The sequence below is a fragment of the Talpa europaea genome, assembly GCF_964194135.1.
Source record: "Talpa europaea genome assembly, chromosome: 9".
Lineage (NCBI taxonomy): Eukaryota > Metazoa > Chordata > Mammalia > Eulipotyphla > Talpidae > Talpa > Talpa europaea.
The window spans coordinates 40,352,371-40,370,850 of record NC_140076.1 but is presented as its reverse complement, the minus strand read 5'-3'; the positions used below and the strand labels follow the sequence as shown (position 1 = coordinate 40,370,850).

General features: G+C 35.8%; 1 protein-coding gene across 2 annotated transcripts in view; it reads right to left on the bottom strand.

The window, feature by feature from the left end:
* SELENOF (selenoprotein F) overlaps window positions 1-18,480 on the bottom strand; it is a gene marked incomplete at both ends in the record, with an annotated part of 36,926 nt that overhangs the window by 17,720 nt on the left and 726 nt on the right. For both annotated transcript variants that reach the window (XM_084243613.1, XM_084243614.1), the window contains one exon: window positions 9,931-10,098. In XM_084243613.1, coding sequence (XP_084099739.1) covers window positions 9,931-10,098 — 168 coding nt within the window. The remainder of the gene's footprint in view (window positions 1-9,930; window positions 10,099-18,480) is intronic.

Sequence of the window (18,480 nt, the reverse complement as noted above, 5' to 3'; positions counted from 1 at the left end):
CTAAGTTTAAAACTTACTTTACTACACTATTGAGTGCTATTCCAATTTGTATCTTTAGTTTCTGTCCTGAGGCCCACAAAGTTATGAAAGAGGCAAGATATTATCTACCTTAATTCACATTAGGTTCTAAAAATGCAAGAATACACTAGGGAAATCTTTCCATAAAGATACAATCACTGTTAGACTAAAAAGCTCAATGAAAATGTACAAAAATGAAATAAAATAAAAATGCTTCTTTGATAATTACCACATTCTGAATTAGACCATTTCATCTATGAAATCAAAGAGGAAAAAAGAATGAAATTTCTTCTAATACTGTGATGACGAACAGATTTTGCATATACATCTAAAATAAAGAGAATTTCATTAGCGAGAGATACATCATCAATGGAAATAGTTCAGCTGGAAACAACATACAGATGCACCTCCCCTCACACCCATGTTTCAGCTACAAGTATGAAAGTCCAGGGTTTTTACTTGGAAACCATTCAATTTCTAATACTTAAGAAGGATCAGACAATGAAAGGAAATAACTTGAGATAATGCAGTTGTATTTCCCGAGATCAATATATTATAAGGAATTAGAAAAAATAACCCTAAACTTGAGTATCTTAATAAAGCCAACTAGCCATTCAGTAATAAGTGAAAAATAGCTTAGAAAATGACAAACTATTTAGCACAGTGTTCAATAATAAAAAAATTCAATGTTTTTGCTACTAAATGTTTGAAAAATACAAAATATTTGCCTGTTAATTTGAAAAACTGAGACCCAGACAAAGTATGATTCAGCATTCAAACTTTCAACAGCTCCAAAACGGAACATGAGGTGCTACGGATATGGCAGCAAAACGGCTTTTCAAAAGAGAACTCAGCTCTTTGTGTTAGTGCCATTTCCAATCCAAATACTGTACAATCTTGTTTTCATAAAAATAAGGACAGTTGTGATCATCTCTAAGAAAGTTTTCAAGTATCTGACATAAAAAACAAACAGCTGTCAAAAATTATGGCTTTTCATTGTTAAAACTAAAGAAAATATGCATTTAATTTAAGGATATATAAATAAAACTGTAATGATGCAAAAACTTTAAAAAAAAACTGAAGAGCAGCAATATGAACCTAGAACAAAGGAAACTAGGCCATTCAACACATTTTTATTTTTTGCTCACTCTTTGACAAGTATACCATTTATTTTAGAATTCATTATGGTACCCAAATAAAATTCATGGCTTTCTAAATTAAAACTTTTAACACATTTCTTCAAAAAGAAACTGAAAAGGCAATTTGTAGCTACAGAATATAGCTGTCCCTTTTCCATCTGGGTCAAAGGGCTATCTGTGACTACTTTATTGTAGCCTTTTGTTGGCATTAGCAGTTTCTCAAATAAGAACACTGGGAAGTATCCTCTTCATTCTTTTCTTCCTCTAATCTAGTTGATATCAAAAAATGAACATGAGGGGGCCTCCCTGGTGGCGCAGCGGTAGAGTGCTGGGTTGCGAAGCTGCCCGCAGCCTCTGCAGTACCGGTTTGATCCCCGGCTGCTCCTCGGCCACTGGAGGAGGGTCCCACATGGCGCGCAGACCTCTCCTGCTGCCCGCTGCTCCCCTCAGCAGTGTACTTCGGTCCTTCTGCCTGCTCTGCTCCCAGCTCTGGCTCTGGTGAATTCTTTTACCTTCCCGCGCTTCTGCCTGTACCCAGTGCGTGTATAAAATAAATAAATAAAATAAACAAACAAACAAATAAATCTTTAAAAAAAAAATGAACATGAGGTAGTACTATATATGGCAGCAAAAACTGCTTTTCAAAAGAGAACTCTGTTAGTGCTGTTACCAATTCAATACTGTACCCTATTATTTGTCATAAAAATAGAGGCAATTATGATCATCTCTAAGAAAGGTAGATTGTATTGTCTAAATCTATTTCAGATCTGTCCATGTTTACTGGCAGTGTGTTGGCTTAAGCTCATGTTTCTTGATTCTGGAAAATGGCTTTTTAAGTTATTGTTCTCACAACAGTATTTCTTTTCTTTCTAGCAACTGTCATTCACACTACCACCAAGTCACAAAAATTCAGATCTTATGTGAGTTCATTATTGGTAATCCTTTTTGTCCCCTGCCTATAGGATAGACTCCAAACTTCTAATCAAGGCATACAAGTGCTCCTAACTTAACCAACATCATCATTCATCATAACCAAACTTTCTGATTTACCTTAGGTAGCAATCTTTCTCTCTCATGCTTATCTGCCTTTTTTTCAGTAGCCTTTCCTTTTTTCAGATGACCTTCTCCTAAACATTTTCCAACTTAACCATAAGCTTCAATTTCTACATTAAAGTAATGGATGATAATTACCTGCCTTATCCAGTAATCCAATAGTTATGATTTTCATTCTGTGCTTTCATGGCATACACACACACACATTATTTTATAGCACACATCTCACTAAATTCTTAAAAGAAATCAATGCATCTGAAAACAATAATTTAAACAGTAGAGTATGAAATAAGAAAGAACAAGTCTCTTTTGCCCTTTACCCTCAGTAGCTTGTAAACTTACTGTCCGCTCAATAACTTTTAAACTGGTTGCTTTTAGTTCTTCTATTGGTTGTTTTCATAATGATTAATATAATCACAACTACAATTCTCAATATATCAACTTGTAAAAGATTTTTGATTCATTTCTCCTTATAACTTTTATCTTTTAGTGGTATATAAGTGGTATATCAGTGGTTACTTTCACAACATTAGAGAAGAACAACATATCCTTTTAGTGGTTACTTTCACAACATTAGAGAAGCCCAACAGAATACATTCTAGTAGTCCAATTTCCACATCTATTTCTTATACTCATTGAGGACAGTGACTCGTTTTATTTTGGCATTCTCAGAGCCTATGCCAAGAAGAAATACTTAGAATATAATGGGAAAGTTTATTTTGACTCTGAGGTAGATATGTCTAGGAAATGAAATGCAGTATAAAATATAAACAGGTCATGAAATACTCTAATGCTTTACTTCCATTTGAAATATTACAATCTGCAAATGTGACAGCACATTTTAATATGCTTGGATAGGAGCTACCTAGGTATTTACCCTAATTGTAAATACCTAAAAAAGAGTTTGTTTTTCATATTAAAGGCATATTAAATGAAATACTTAGAAATCATAAAAATTTTAAATATTTTCAGTTCAATTAACTACATAAATTTTAAATCTTTTGCTATACAAATATATGATACATATACTGATAGCCACTTCTTAATTGTATGACTTTAGAAAAGATCTCTCTGCTTCAGATTCAACTATGAAATGGGAGTAATGTTACTTACCTCAGAACTGTTGTGAGGGTTATATAAATCGATTCACAGAAAGTGCCTGAAACAGCGCTATCATATAGTAAGGATTTAAGGAATATTAGTGGCTGTTATTATTATTCTGTAAATATTTGCACCATAAAAAGTATTTGTGTCATTATTTAGTAACATTGCTACTTAGGAGTCTTAGTAGTTTCACTGAATTTGAACTGTTGCCAAGCATTATTCAGATCTTTTAAAAAAAGCTTTGAGAATATTTTTATAATTAGAATTATCTGTTGAACATTTATATTTATGTTTCCTTTAAGAAATCAGTTCATGTATTGATGCGACAGATACACTACAAAAGTGAAACTATTTTAAGCAACTGTGAAATTTCTTTCGTGACTACAATTTCACGCACAGTTAGCTTAACCTCCATTTCCTCCTTCTATGCTTTACACACCAGCAGCATTCTACTTCTGATGGGTTAAAGCTTAAAATCTGCCACTGTCTCAAGTAATGCTGTTTAAGCTGACTTTAATTACTCTGAAATTGACTACAGAATTTCCATGTAAATTGAAAATAACTAAATGTTTTCATGTATATTATCAGAATTAAGAAAAATTATGTGCTTATTTAAAATGCTGTTTGGTTGGGCCTCAAAGCCAGATTTATTAATATATTTTAGAAAAGACAAAGTAATGGGAGCTGTGAAGTCTGGTAAAACTGAGAATGATTTTATAATTTAATATGAAAACTAGTAATGGAATTGTTATTAAAATTGTTAACTGTAAATTCAGAAGGTCTGATATTTTAACATATTTAAGTAATATGGTCTGCTAACTTTACCATACTTAACTCATTGAATTTCTCACAAATAGATATTACTATTAACATTTTCAAGATGAAAAGCAAATTGTATTAAGGTTTAAAAACTTGAGATTCTGGAGTCAAAAAGACTTGAGATAAAGTCAGCTTCTAGCTCCAGATTGCTGGGTAACTTGGGACACATTACAGCCAAGTTTTCTCTTGTGTTAAATAAGAACTATAGTATTTACATGATAGTGTTGATGTGGGGATTAAATAAAATCGGTCGAACACTCCAGCACATAACCAGTGTAAAATGAACACTCAAAGGTTGGGGGCCAATGTAATCACTACAAGAAAACTGAAGATCCTGGAGTAATTTGTTAAAGACAAAAAGCAGTGAGTGAAGATAAAAATTTAACTCCTTCAAAAACGCTTAAAAAGAGAAAAGGGGATGAACTTCTAACAAATTATACCTTAAGCCATAATATTACCTTTGTACTGTCTCTGGAGTGCAAGTAAATGTGAAAGCAGAATGTAACACATATTGAAAATGTTAATGCTACTACATAAAGGTGGTCAATTCACTTTAGTCTAACTCCAACTAGGTGAGTGGGAAATGGAGGGTATCTAACTATATTTTTATTTTATTTTTTTTTTTAGAGGCATGTTTTTTTTATTTATTTATTATTTATTTGTTTGTTTGTTTTTTGTTTATACATGCACTGGGGACAGTCAGAAGCACGGGAGGGTGAGAGAATTCACCAGAGCCAGAGCGGGGAGCAGAGCAGGCAGAAGGACCGAAGTACACTGCTGAGGGGAGCAGCGGGCGGCAGGAGGGGTCTGCTCGCCATGTGGGACCCTCCTCCGGTGGCCGGGGAGCAGCTGGGGATCGAACCGGCACTGCAGAGGCCGCGGGCAGCTTCGCAACCCAGCGCTCAACCGCTGCGCCACCGGGGAGGCCCTCTAACTATATTTTTAATTTTACTTTATATACCACTTAGGTCCATTCATTCAAATCTAGTATAATATGATTATTATTGAGGATAATTCCTTTTCTGTTATCTGAAAAGCAGATTTTTAACTGTTGAGCAATTTTCCAGAACCAGTAATGGTATAATTTAGTGATCTACAGCCTAGATGTCTACTGGTATTCTGAGAATGAGACCAAGATATTTCAAAATTCAAATAAATCTCTTCTTGATGTGTAGTTTTTAAAAAAAAATAATTTTAAGCGTGTTTCTTCCAAAATTTTGTTAAATCTTTGAAATTTGTTAGAAATATTAAAATAAAAATATAAATAAGTAGCAGAGGAATGTCAATAAGAAAATCAGAAATAATTGTAATTAGTTTTATAGCTTGCCTTTTCCACAAAGTTATTATTTTTGTTTTGCAAATGTAGTTTACTTTCTGTTATTATGTTATTTCTGGTTTCAAATATCATGGCTTCACCTGCTGTGCTATCCAAGGAAATTTGAAAAATAATAATTTTACTCTAAATTTATTTATTCTAAATATGGGGTCTCGGGCCTCGCCGGTGGCGCAGCTGTTGAGCGCTGGGTTGCGAAGCTGCCCCGCAGCCTCTGCAGCGCCGGTTCGATCCCGGCTGCTCCCCGGCCACTGGAGGAGGGTCCCACATGGCGCGCAGACCTCTCCTGCCGCGCGTACTGCTCCCCTCAGCAGTGTACTTCGGTCCTTCTGCCTGCTCTGCTCCCCGCTCTGGCTCTGGTGAATTCTCTCGCCCTCCCGCACTTCTGACTGTACCCAGTGCTTGTATAAATAAATAAATAAATGTTAAAAAAAAAAAAAATAAATAAATATGGGGTCTCTTTCAATTTACAGAATAGCTTTGTCATGACAAAACTGAGCACCATTTTATCAGTGGTTTTGAATTTTTTTTAATATAAAATTTTTTCGTGATGCAATCTTTCATACAGATTCTAAAATAAATGGTTTATATTATTAAAACGCAAATTTGTATTACCCTCCTCATTAAATGTCAATCAGCAGGACTTAAAATTTTGAAATCGAGGATTACATTGACATTTTTGTATTTTTTTGCACACAATGTAGTTGCAACTGGGAAAAATTTTTAAACCACTGATTCTATTATTATAAGGTATTTCCTCTTGATTTAACTGATTCAGGAACTTGAAGGTAGAGTAATACAAAACTTTTTTTTTATATATTTTGTATGTATTTCCTTTATTCTACACTTTGCCAATAATAATTATTATGTTATTTTCAAAGTTCTCCAAATTTTGTTTTTTTTGCTTTTTCCCATTAGTAAAACATACCGCTATTGCTGCGACTTGTCAACATCATTAGCCCCAAGTATTTATTTACCTAGTACTTATTATATAGCAGGCACTAATCTAGGCAGTGCACATATGTTAGCTCATTTAATCCTCATGACCATTCTATGAGATAGAACTATTATTACCTCCAATTTATAAAAGTGCACATTTAATCACAAAAGTGATTAAATATGTTTAAGATCAACAGCTGAGAAACAGAGGAAGATCTGAAACTAAGTAGTTTAGTTCCAGAGCTTGCACTTTAAACCTAAACTACTCTAAACTCCCTCCAATACAATTAAGACTGAGTGATCAGCAAATTAACCTGAAATAATTTACTTATGGGTTCATGAGTAATTTAACTAAGTACATTCTCTTCTGCAAGATGCTGTGGTTTGATAAGGTAGGTGTAAACATGAAAGAAGTACTAAAACCAATTAGATAAAAAAATATTTTAAAAGAAGAACAAAGAAAGCAGCGAGACTACAAGAATCTTGGTGAACCAAGATCTTAAAAAGAATAGGCATCAGGGTCCTCCCTGGTGGCGTAAAGGGTTAAGATGCAACCTATGAAGCTAACTGCAGCCACTGAAAGCATGAATTTGATCCCTGGCCAGGGAGCAACCTACACGCACAGCAGACCTATCCTGACTCACCCGCTGCTCCCCTCAGCAGTGTATTTCAGTAGATCTGCCCATTCTGTTCCCCACTCTGTCTCTGATGAATCCTCTCACCACCCCCCCCCCCCACACCTCTGGCCTGTATCCCAGTTCTTGTATGCATAAAAATAAATCTTTAAAAGAAATGAAAGAAAGAATAGGCATCAGCTAAGGAAATAGAAGCAAGTAGCTAAGGAGAAATACAAAAATTCTACAGTAATAATGTTTAAAAGAGGATAAAATCATTTAACTTCTTTCATATTAAGATATGAAAACCTTCAATGAGCGAAAGAAGGTAAGAAAAAACACCTAGCTGCCATAATCATCACATTTTAAGATCTGAAAAGATTGGAATCACTAAAAAATTGTGCTAAATATCAATAATTGACATTTATTTTTAGATACATGTAAAATACTTATGCTATCTTTTTAAGTAAAACATAAAAATGGGAGGAATATATCTGTAGTAGTTAGATGAATAATGAAGTATGTGTTACTAGTATATACTGTCAACATGGAGACAAATTTATATTCAGGATATATATAAGTGAAATATAGAAAAAAGTACATAACAAGCACAAAGCTCAAGTATATTTTTCAACATAATTTTTAAAAAAATTATCTTTTCTAATTATAATGAGTAAAAAAGTCTTAGTCAAGGAAAAACACATATGGAATACTATATGCTAATGCTGGGGATTCAGAAACGTAAAAAAGTCCTAGACTTCAAAGAACATAAATAATTGGGAGAGAGAAAAGCAAAACAACAGATACAGTATAGTGGGGGGTAGGGGCAAGTCAAGATATCCTCAAGTGCTTTGAGAATACAGAAGCTAACATACCTTAGGAGTGGCAGTGGTGTTGGATAAGGTTAGGGAAGACTTCCCAGAAGAAGGCAACTGAGCACAAGCTTTAAAAATAGCGCAAGTAGAAGTGGTTTACTCTAGTAATTGAAAAGAAAATACAACCTAACCTGCTCTTTACCTGAGAACTGCTTCAGCAGTCTGCTCCCCTTTAACAACTCACATAGCTATGATGGTTGCTAATGGTTCTCACAATATATTATAGCCCTACCTAATAAGTGGTTAATAACCAAACTTGAGCTAGTAACAATGCTTGTCTAAAATATTTCAAAAAAGTACATGAGGGAAAATGAGTCCTCTTCTGGTGGGAGAAAGTATATGATACAACACTGAGGAAATGGTAGTCACTTGTGTTTTCCTACAACAAGGAACAAGTCAGTTAGTGGAAAAAAAGAGTGGTGCCTTCTCTTGCACCTTGATTCTGTATAAAAAGCTCAAGTCTGTGATTTAGTTAATACTAGTGATATGAAAATAGTGCCAAGATTTAAATTTTTTTTCATTAGGTCATGTTTTTTCTTCAAGCTACCATGCCCTTCAGATTTAGGTAAACATCCTTATTAGAGTTTGCAAACTGTATTTGGGTACCTAGATAGGAGCAAAACTAGTTATAAAAGTGGTGAAACAGCTTACCAAAAAAAAAAAAAAAAAAAAAAAAATCACTTTCTAGCTAATAAATGTGATACTTATTAGATTCTTTATGATTAAAATGGGGGAAAAATAAGGCCTAATGAAAATATTGGACTAGGGCCTTCCTGGTGGCACAAGGGGTTAAGCACAGCACTATGAAGCAATCCAAAGCCTCTGCAGCACGAGTTCAATCCACCCCCCCCCCCCGCCCCCAGGCCAGCCAGGGAGGTACCCATATGGCCCAGCAGACCTTTCCTGACTTGCCCGCTGCTCCCCTCAGCAGTGTATTTCACTCAGTCTGCCTGTTCTGTTCTCCACTTTGTCTCTGGTAAATCCTCTCAACCCCTGCACCTCTGGCCTGTACTCCAGCTCTTGTATGCGTAAAAATAATCAATCTTAAAAAATAAATAAATAAATAAAAATATTGGACTATTTGCAGAATGATAAGGGATCTCAAAAACATTTTTTTCCTTCTGTGAATTAAGTTTTTTAAAAGAAATTTTATACTTTTGGAGATCAACAGCTAAATAAGCAAGCATCACTAAAAAGTCTCAATCCTGGACATACCTATAAAGCATGCAAGAACCAAAATCAGTACTCTGGTAACATTTCTTTATTATATATAAATGGCAAACATTCTTGTAGATAAACCACAGTTCTTCACTTTTAAAGAATTTGTATGCATGATTCACATATACACAGGGTCATGTTTAAGTATTTTTGATGTTTTTGATACAAAGCAGTAGTCTATATATCACAATTTCTACTTTTATTAGACTAAGACTAGATTAAACTAAGGCCTCAAACTAAAGTCTTAGGTCAGAATCAAGAGATAGAAAAAAATATTGTCTATATTGTATCCTTTATGACTATGTACCAATATTCCAGAAAGTAGAACTATACAGATTAAATCAAGCACCAATTTTATACGTGCATGTGGTCCAAGATCTAAAAGGTCCAATATTTCATACTTTTGCATCTAGAAGATCCAAGATTTCTTACTTTTTTATATTTCCAGTATATAAAAGTGAATATATATACATTTCTAAGTGTTTTTGGTTTGTTTTTGTTTCACCAGGCTTACTGAAGACTTCTTATTGTACTGATGTTATGCAACAGTCTGCTAGTAATGCTTAATGAGAGGTACATCTTAGAGACAACAGGTTAGGAATGAGGAGGAAAAACAATGGATACAGCTTAAAAGGAAAATTTACTTAGACAATGCCATTTTAGATTATAGCCAGTTGGACATTTATTAACTGACTGACTACTTACCTACTATTATTGCTGTGCTGTAACTGCTGCAAGGTATCAAGATACCACACACACAGCTCAATTAATAATGAAACTACTATGTATCAGTGTATGTGAGATCAAAAAAACAATACCTTTTTGGTTTCAAATTGTGCTTCTTCCTGACAGCATCCTCTACAATCAGAATCTAGCACAAGCAGATTGAATTGTCCAAGAAGATCACAGGAGCTGCAGAGCAAATTGCTGGAGAATCCTACCTCTCTACACATTTCCGATGAAAACTCTGCCCCAAAGGCAGACACCTGAAAAGGTAAAAAGAAAAATGAAGTTCTGTCATTTTTCGGTTCTGCTAAAATAACAAAAAAGATATATATATGTATATAAAATTAAACATTCAATACATTTAAAAAATTTTTTTAAAAGAAAAATGAAATCATGTTTTAAGAACTTAGCACCTATTTATATAGCTCTATGGAGTAACATTAAATTCTAGGTCCCTACCACAGACTTATCTTCTTTGTTCACCAACATTCAACAGCTAAATGGTGCAGAAGGGGACACAGTAGGTTAAAGCAGCAGAACGACAGAAATTAAACCTTGCAGTTTAGGTACTAGCTTAACCATTTACAAGATGTGTGACCCAAGGCAAGATAACTTTCCTAAGCTTTAATTTTTTTTCTCCGATAAATGAATAATACTTCCTACATAGATTGTAGTAAAGATGAAATGAGATGATTTTATAGTAACTCAGCACAATGACAGATAAAAACATGTTTTAAAAGCAATTCTCTTCCCTCATTCCTTCTTCTCTCCAGTCTTGGTGGTATATTCCTTCTGTCTAAGGAATATAGAATATACCCATGCTTTGATTTCATCTACTGCTATCCCCATAAGGATTTCATGTCAGTAATACAATTTGTCAGTGTATTCAAGCCGTATGGTTTTTTTTTTTTTTTTTGGTAAAGATTTATTTATTAATGTATACAAGAACTAGGGTATAGGCCAGAGGGGTGTGGGGTGTGTGTGAGAGGAGTCACCAGAGACAGAGTGGGGAGCAGAACAGGAGGACTGACTGAAATTCACTGCTGAGGGGAGCAGTGCGCAAAGCAGGAGAGGTCTGCTGTGCCATGTGGGTCAGCTCCCTGGCCAGGGATTGAACTCAGGCTGCACTGGAAATAGTTTGATAGTGCTGAGACATAACCCCTTGTACCACCAGGGAGGCCCTCAAGTTCATATGGTTCTAATTGCTCTCCCAATACTTTGTCATTTCATAATTGTAACTTTAGTCAGGTTTCTAATCTTACCACTACAAACTTGCCAAAAAAATCACTAAAAGCAAAGGCACTCAAAACTGTTCTGCTTCAGCTACTCATTCCATGCGTAGGCTTGACCTTTTCTCTCTACTATGCATTCTTAAATGCTGTTGTTTCCCTTTTCTGTTTGTGGCTCTCTTCCTTTTCACACTTGCTACATAGCAACACAACTGCTTCTTGATCCATAGGCTCTACATACCCATTTATCGAAAATTCCCCCAAGTCTTTTTCTTGAGTGTTAAGCCTACGAAGCTCTCTATTGGATATATCAGTGATGTTGCACAGACATGACAAATTCAAAATCCTCAACAGAAAAGTTATCCCTTTTCTCCTTAATCAATTGCACCTAATGTACTCAGTACCTTAGTAAAGTAGCACCATTAAAAGAAGTTTTAAAAATTTCAGGTGACTTTAGTTTGTTATACTGTATAGGTTTCAGGTGTACTTTCTCACCTCAGCAACTGTATATCACTCACTCTGCCACCAAATGTCCAATCATCATTCACTATCAACCAATCAGCCCCCTCAAGCTATTCCTTCACCACTCTCCTATCCCTCTGGTATACAGCTAAGGCGGCACCACTTCCCCTGATGACCTAGTTGCCCAAGTTGATCATCCAACTCTATACTCTTTTTTCTTAAGATTTATTTATTTATGCATATAAGAGCTGGGGTACAGGGCAGAGATGCAGGGGGTTAGAGGATTCACCAGAGACACTGGGGAACAGAACAGGCAGACTGACCAAAATACACTGCTGAGGGGAGCAGCAGGCAAGACAGGAGAGGTCTGCCTCGCCATGTGGGTTTCTCCCTGGCAGGCTGGGAATTGAACTCATGCTACAGAGGCTGCTAACAGCTTCATAGGTTGCGTTCCAACCCTTGCGCCACCAGGGAGGCCCCAACTCTATACTCTTAACCAATCTCATAACCAGTAATTTTTTAAGTTCCGAAAATTCTCTCTTAACGATGGTGACTGCTAGTCTTACCTCATTCTACTTTTCAGTTACAAAGAACTTATAATACCCGCAAGTATAAAACTACTCAGACATACTTTTGCTCATACTTTTCTCAACATCTCAGGCTTTTTTCACCTTGTTAATTTCCAATTATTTCCAAGAACATGATCAGTATCAGTCTTCTAGGAAGCCTTCTCTGAAAAAAGAAAAAAGTCAGATCCCAATCTCAGCTATAGTACTTCTCTCAGAAAGAAATGTGTATAGCTGTAAAACAGCACCACCCACAACACTGCACTGTCAATCTAGGATTGCCTGATCCCCAACAATACTGTGAGCTCTTTTGAGAACAAATACAAAGTTGTTTCTTTGTATTTCCAGCACTCGTGCTAGTTTTCGCATTTATTGAACAAACATGAGAACTGGTAAAAATCATAGCCTCAAATAAGGGTAATTGCAAATTATCTTCTATACAAGGGGTCTACAAGTCTTACGTAAGGGAGTGGATAGCAATTACATGACTTCGGAGTCTAAATGGTTTCGGTTGCAACTACTTAGCTCTTACTGTGGCACAAAAGCAGTCATAGACGATAATAAGTGAATGGGAGTCTATGTTTCAAAAAAACCTTTACTTATAAAACAGAACTAGTTGATATGGCCCACCAAATGTATTTCGTCAACTTTCTTCTAGAATGAGCAGGCAAATTAAAATTCAATGGCATTTCCCAAAGTCTAAAATTTACTGGCATACTTCCCTCAGATGCTAGTCATCTCATAGGTCTTGTTAGTTAACAGCCTAAACTGGTATTTTATGTATCTTTTATCTTAGTAATCATGTGGAATACACAAATCTTCAAAATAGATTAGATTTAGTGGGAGGAACTGAAGACAAAGTAAGTAATACTTTGTAAATGACCTGCTTGATCTATTTCACAGGCAAAAGTGTTTTCCAAATATGGTTGCACCTATATGCCACGCGTTTTTTCTCACAATGTAACTGGCAGTCCTCTGCTAAGAAGTGGTAGTCTGTGCTCCTTCCCTTGATTCTGGGTAGGGGCTTGAGATTTTCTGACAGAATGTAAAGAAAGTGATTACAGTGCTTTTGATGTCTAAGAAGGGAGTTAAACACTGAGGGGTGGTAATGAAAAAGGAAATACTCTTTGCTTGGCTAGCATTCCCACGTGTTCTGTGTCTGTTTCTCTGGAAACATTCAACTTTGGAATTCAGCCATCATGTGATAAAGGTAGCCTAACTCTGGAACTTCAGCCACTTGTGCTGCAAGGTAACCTAAAACAGAGAGACTACAGAGTATGGTCCATCTGTGGTCTTCAGCTGAAAACCAGCATCAATGATCAGATGTATTAGTAAAGAGACATCATTTTTCAAGCCCCAGCCTTTCAACTGCTGTGTAGAACACAAACCTATCCAAGCTGTGCTCTGTCTGAATTGCTGGCCCACAGAATCTGAATGTAAAATAAATATATTACAGCATTAAATTTTAGGGTCATATGTTTTGCAGTCAATAGTACTGAAATGGAAATAAAAGTAAAATCACTTTAAAAACTGTAAAGTGTCTAACAGATTTTAAGAAATTGTTACCTAAGCATGGTTTACAAAATAAGACTCTCAAATGAATAATCATGCAATTGTACTAGTTGGTTTTATTCTGGAATTTATTGTTCACCTACTGATAGGTGGCATGAATATGTGAAATGTGTATTTTGGAGTCTGATAACATCCTGATTCAAATGCTAACAGAGAGCAGTATTACTTATCCAAATAGGGGATAATCACCTCTTACTGGAGAGAACTTGAGGACTGAAAGAGAAAAAGCACAGAAAGCACCTAGTAGCCTATCCACAACAAAGTGGGTACTTAAGAGATCCTAGTATTATTTCCACTTTTCACTGTGGAAGCATACTTAAACACTACCGATACTACTTGTGTTTTAATCACTGTATTAGATGTGTGTGTGGGACAGAACATAAGTACAGATGAAATACAGGCATCATTAATCTTCTAAGTGAACTACTTTTTGCTAACTCTTCTATCACTGGTTTTAAAGGCAGAGTTTTGAGTCTAAGAATATCAGAACTTATTTTAAAGATTTCATAAATAACAAATGTTAAATAATACAAAAGAGTTCAAAATTATAACTGACCCTACATTTTTATTACCCAGAAGTAACTGAATAGCATTTACACGAGCACAGTAAGGCCAAATGTTAATTTTAAAATAATTAGCCACACTTGCAAGAAACATATTTTAAGAACAAGGCAGGATAATCCTGATTGGAACAATCATTTACCAGTTTTTACTTTCCCCATTTCAAAGGACTGACAAGCTATTTGACTCCATTCTCTTATGCACTGCAGTATTTTTCTGGTATTATTAATTTCTTTGGAGATGAAGGTTGGTGGCAGGGAAACTAGAATAACTAAATTGTAATAAAAGTTTTGAGACAAAAGTCTAGTATAGCTACACATTTTATTTACACTCATATGTATATAAGATTGTCTCTCAAGTAGTCTATACTCAGAAAACTTATTTATAAGTTTTTCACGTAAGTTTGGACAAATTTCAAATCTGACACAAAAGCAAATAGGTTGGTTAAAGGAGGAATACCATAAAAATGACTAAAAGAAACATGGCCATTACAGCAAGCTCTTACAAAGCACCAGCTATTTTGCTAAGTACTTTACATCATTGTTCCATTTAATCTTAATCACCTATAAAATAGGTATTGTTACTCCCTTATAGAGAAGGAAACAAGCTTAAGAGAATTAAGGTAATTTGTCAAAGTCTACACAGCAAATATTAAATGGTGGCAACAAATTCCAATTCTGGCCTGCCTTCAAAATCCTTAACCACTGTTACTAACTACCGTATTTCACAGAATCCAAACCGTTACGCATGTACCATTAAAAATAACCACAAAAATGCTTAGAATTATAATTGTGCAATCCACAGAAGACTGACCAAGGTGTTAATGTGTGAAGAAATGTGGGTAGGAGGGCAGAAGGTTGATCGCATGAGCTGGTGTCTCAGAATCAATGATACACAATATCATTCTATACTGCCTTTCAATATGGTGCCTCTCAGAATGAAGAAATAGTATGAGTTGAATGAAGAATACCACTTAGTTCTGGGATGTTCTTGAAAACAATACCCTCAGGCTGCACTAAAATAATACTTTTCTAAGACTTAGCTTTAATAAGAATGTATTTGCAGATTAAATCACTTTATATCTTCCTCGCTGTCACCACATTGGAATGTTGATAACTATTACTATTAAGTTTAAATTAAAGCTATTCAGAGGCAAAGATAGTGATAAAAGCACAGCTTATGTATTCTAAGGACTCAGAAGTGTGAATTAGCAAAATAGCAGCTGAGTCCATGGTCAGTACCAGTAACTCAACCCCAAGGTGCAGAGAAATTCTTCCCTTTCTCTTTTTATTCAACTGCTAGGTTCCTAACACTGGGCTAATTTTCACTACTGCCAATTACCTATTTCACCTGGCCTTTCTCCTGCTCAGGCTAAATGTGAAATGCAGTATTTCTAAGTTCTTAATGTTTTTTCAATAATTCTCCATACCAGCCCTTTTCATTTTCAAGGATTTTATTATCCTTTCTTAAACACACTGGTCATTACAGAAGAGAAAGGCAGGAATAAACCTTAGGAAAGTTAAAACAGTTTAACACAGGTAAATTGCCCAGGACTTCCTTTCTATGTTTGGAGTCATACTGTCTGTATTTGCAGGAGTGGGTGGGGTTCGTTGCTGCTCTACACAAACAGCAGATCTATATCCTGGATGACTCTTATAGTACAGAACACCATGATGAATTAGGAGTCTATTCCATCTCATAGGGATTTAAATGAACAAACGCATGTGAGGCGCAAGAAGAAATAATCATGAATTTAAAAGAAAATGATTTCTGTATTCGCTTTGGTTACATTCTAACTGGCACAAGAGCAAGAGGAGTGGAGAGACACAAATGCATACTAGAGCTATGGTGTGACTAAAACTGTGGATCAGTGCTATACAAGCATAAAGTGTGGTGAAAAAAGTACACAGAGGTGTGATTATATCTGATTTTCCACATGTGGAAATGAGATGTGAATTAAGCCTTACATTTTTCATCTAAACACTTTACAGAGAAGGAAATAGGGATACTAAGGTTCAGAGTAAATTAATCTGCCTTTGATTAGTCGGGTATGAGAAATGAAAACTAGAAAACAAATTACCTTAAAGTTTAGTGTCTTTTCACTAAGCTGCACTATACCATAAGTATGAATTCAATAAGCAGAGTCCACAAGAACACAGAGACTGTAGGAGCATAGTTCTTCAGGATATTTAATACTGTGGTTGAGGGGGTTAATATAGCACTGTTACTTGATGGCTTACTTGTGTGTAAGTTAGGATACTCCTCCATGGTGGGGCCCCTTCAGAAATGGATGGAAAAAGTTTCAGCCTGGTTTGTACTAACTAACTAGTTCAGAGTTGTGCTGTCACCAGCAGATTTCTGATTCAGATCAGCTCAAGCATCTGTGTATCTTAACACTCTCTAGTTCCATTCTCACATACACATCCAATTAGAAGTACTGGTATGAAGCTTATTAGAACATAGGGTTGATACATTCTTAGCACGTCTTAGACTTCCATGTTTTCAAATAGGGAGAGTAAAAAACTATAGTACTAACTCCATGAATTTAGGTAGTACAGGTGAAAATAAAACTAGGTGGATGGCTTGGAAACTTCAGGGCTTAATAAATAGTTGGATTTGGAATTTGAAGGGAAAGAGAATTGAAAATAATTTTTGGCTTGGGCAACTGGGAAGCTGAAACACAATCACACAGATTCTGGTAATTCAAAGGGTGAACCAGGAAGCCATTATTTCTAAGGAGATGCTGGTAGGCTCAATGAAGGATAGACAATAAATGGATGGATCTGAGTTATTTAAGAAGTAAAAGGGCTTCCCAGGTGGTACAGCGGGCTGAGCACCACACTCTGAAGCTGTCCACAGCCCCTGCAGCGCGGGTTTGATTCCCGGCCTGCCAGGGAGAAACCCACATGGCATGGCAGACCTCTCCTGCCTCACCCGATGCTCCCCTCAGCAGTGTCTTTGGTCAGTCTGCCTGTTCTGCTCCCCGCTCTGTCTATGGTGAATTCTCTCACCCTCCTGCGCCTCTGACTTGTACCCTGGTTCTTGTATAAATAAATAAATCTTTAAAAAAAAAAAAAAGGAAAAACTGTAAAACTAGGTAATTACGTTGTAGTCTGCACCTTTAAATTATTGTTTTCAGGACAAAGATCTAGAAATAAAATTGAGGACATGAATTGGCTGACTGTGAGATATATAAGGAAAGGAAGGAGTCAAATGTGACATCCAAGTTTCTTGCTTGTCTTCTATGGATGGCCGATGCATTAGATTTTTTAACAGCCTTAAGTTCCCACTATTGTGAAATGTATACCTCTTCGCAATGTGACTGTGTCACTCATCCCACACTGATAGTTTATTTTCCCATCCATGAAAGCTAGACTAGTCTTGGGATTTCATTTGAAAAATATGATGTGGTAGAAATGATATATGTCATTTCCAATGCTAGGTCTTAGGAAGAATTGTTTTGCTCTTTAGAAATGCTACTTCTACCACAATGGAGTTCTGCCATGTTGGAGGCAGTTTGACCTACTGGATGGAGGATGAGCGGTCACCTGGAGGAGAACCAAGTCGGACTACCCTAAAAGCACCATCTGTGACCTCTCAAACCAGCTGACATACTAGTTTAACACAGCTGCCAGAGGATATCTAGAAACTGTTCAACAGATTCACAGAATTATAAAGAAATAGTGATATTTTAAGCTACCAAATTTTGGTGAGGTCATACAGCCAGAGATAACTGAAACAAAGAGATTGGGAAATCAGAAGGCAACTTAAAATGCCTTTATATCTTTGAATGGCAGTGAACTAGTAGGGTCTTCCAGTAAATTCTAAGGCACCAAATGCTTGAATAATAGAATATTTAATAATAAGGGATTTAAGAGCATCCACTTTTACTTCTTTGGAAACAGGCAAGATGCTTCAAACTCCTTTATAAAAGGAAAACAGAGGTGTTTATAGAAACATTCAGTAAAGACCCTTTAACTCCTCAAACCTTAAATTTAAATTGATAGGTCAATTTAAAAATGACAATTTTTTTCTCAGTAAAGAAAATATCTAAAAAGTTAAGCTGACACAGGAAACGTACAAGTTCCTAAGACAGTGGTCATTGAAAAAATAATAAAAAAAACCAACAACACTATTATTCACATAGTAAAACGTGGTCTGCAAAGTTCATGTAAAGAGGTAACCAATACTTAGTTGTTTTGGCGAATGAGCAGGGAAAAAGTCTTTATTCAGTCAAAGATTAAGAACTATC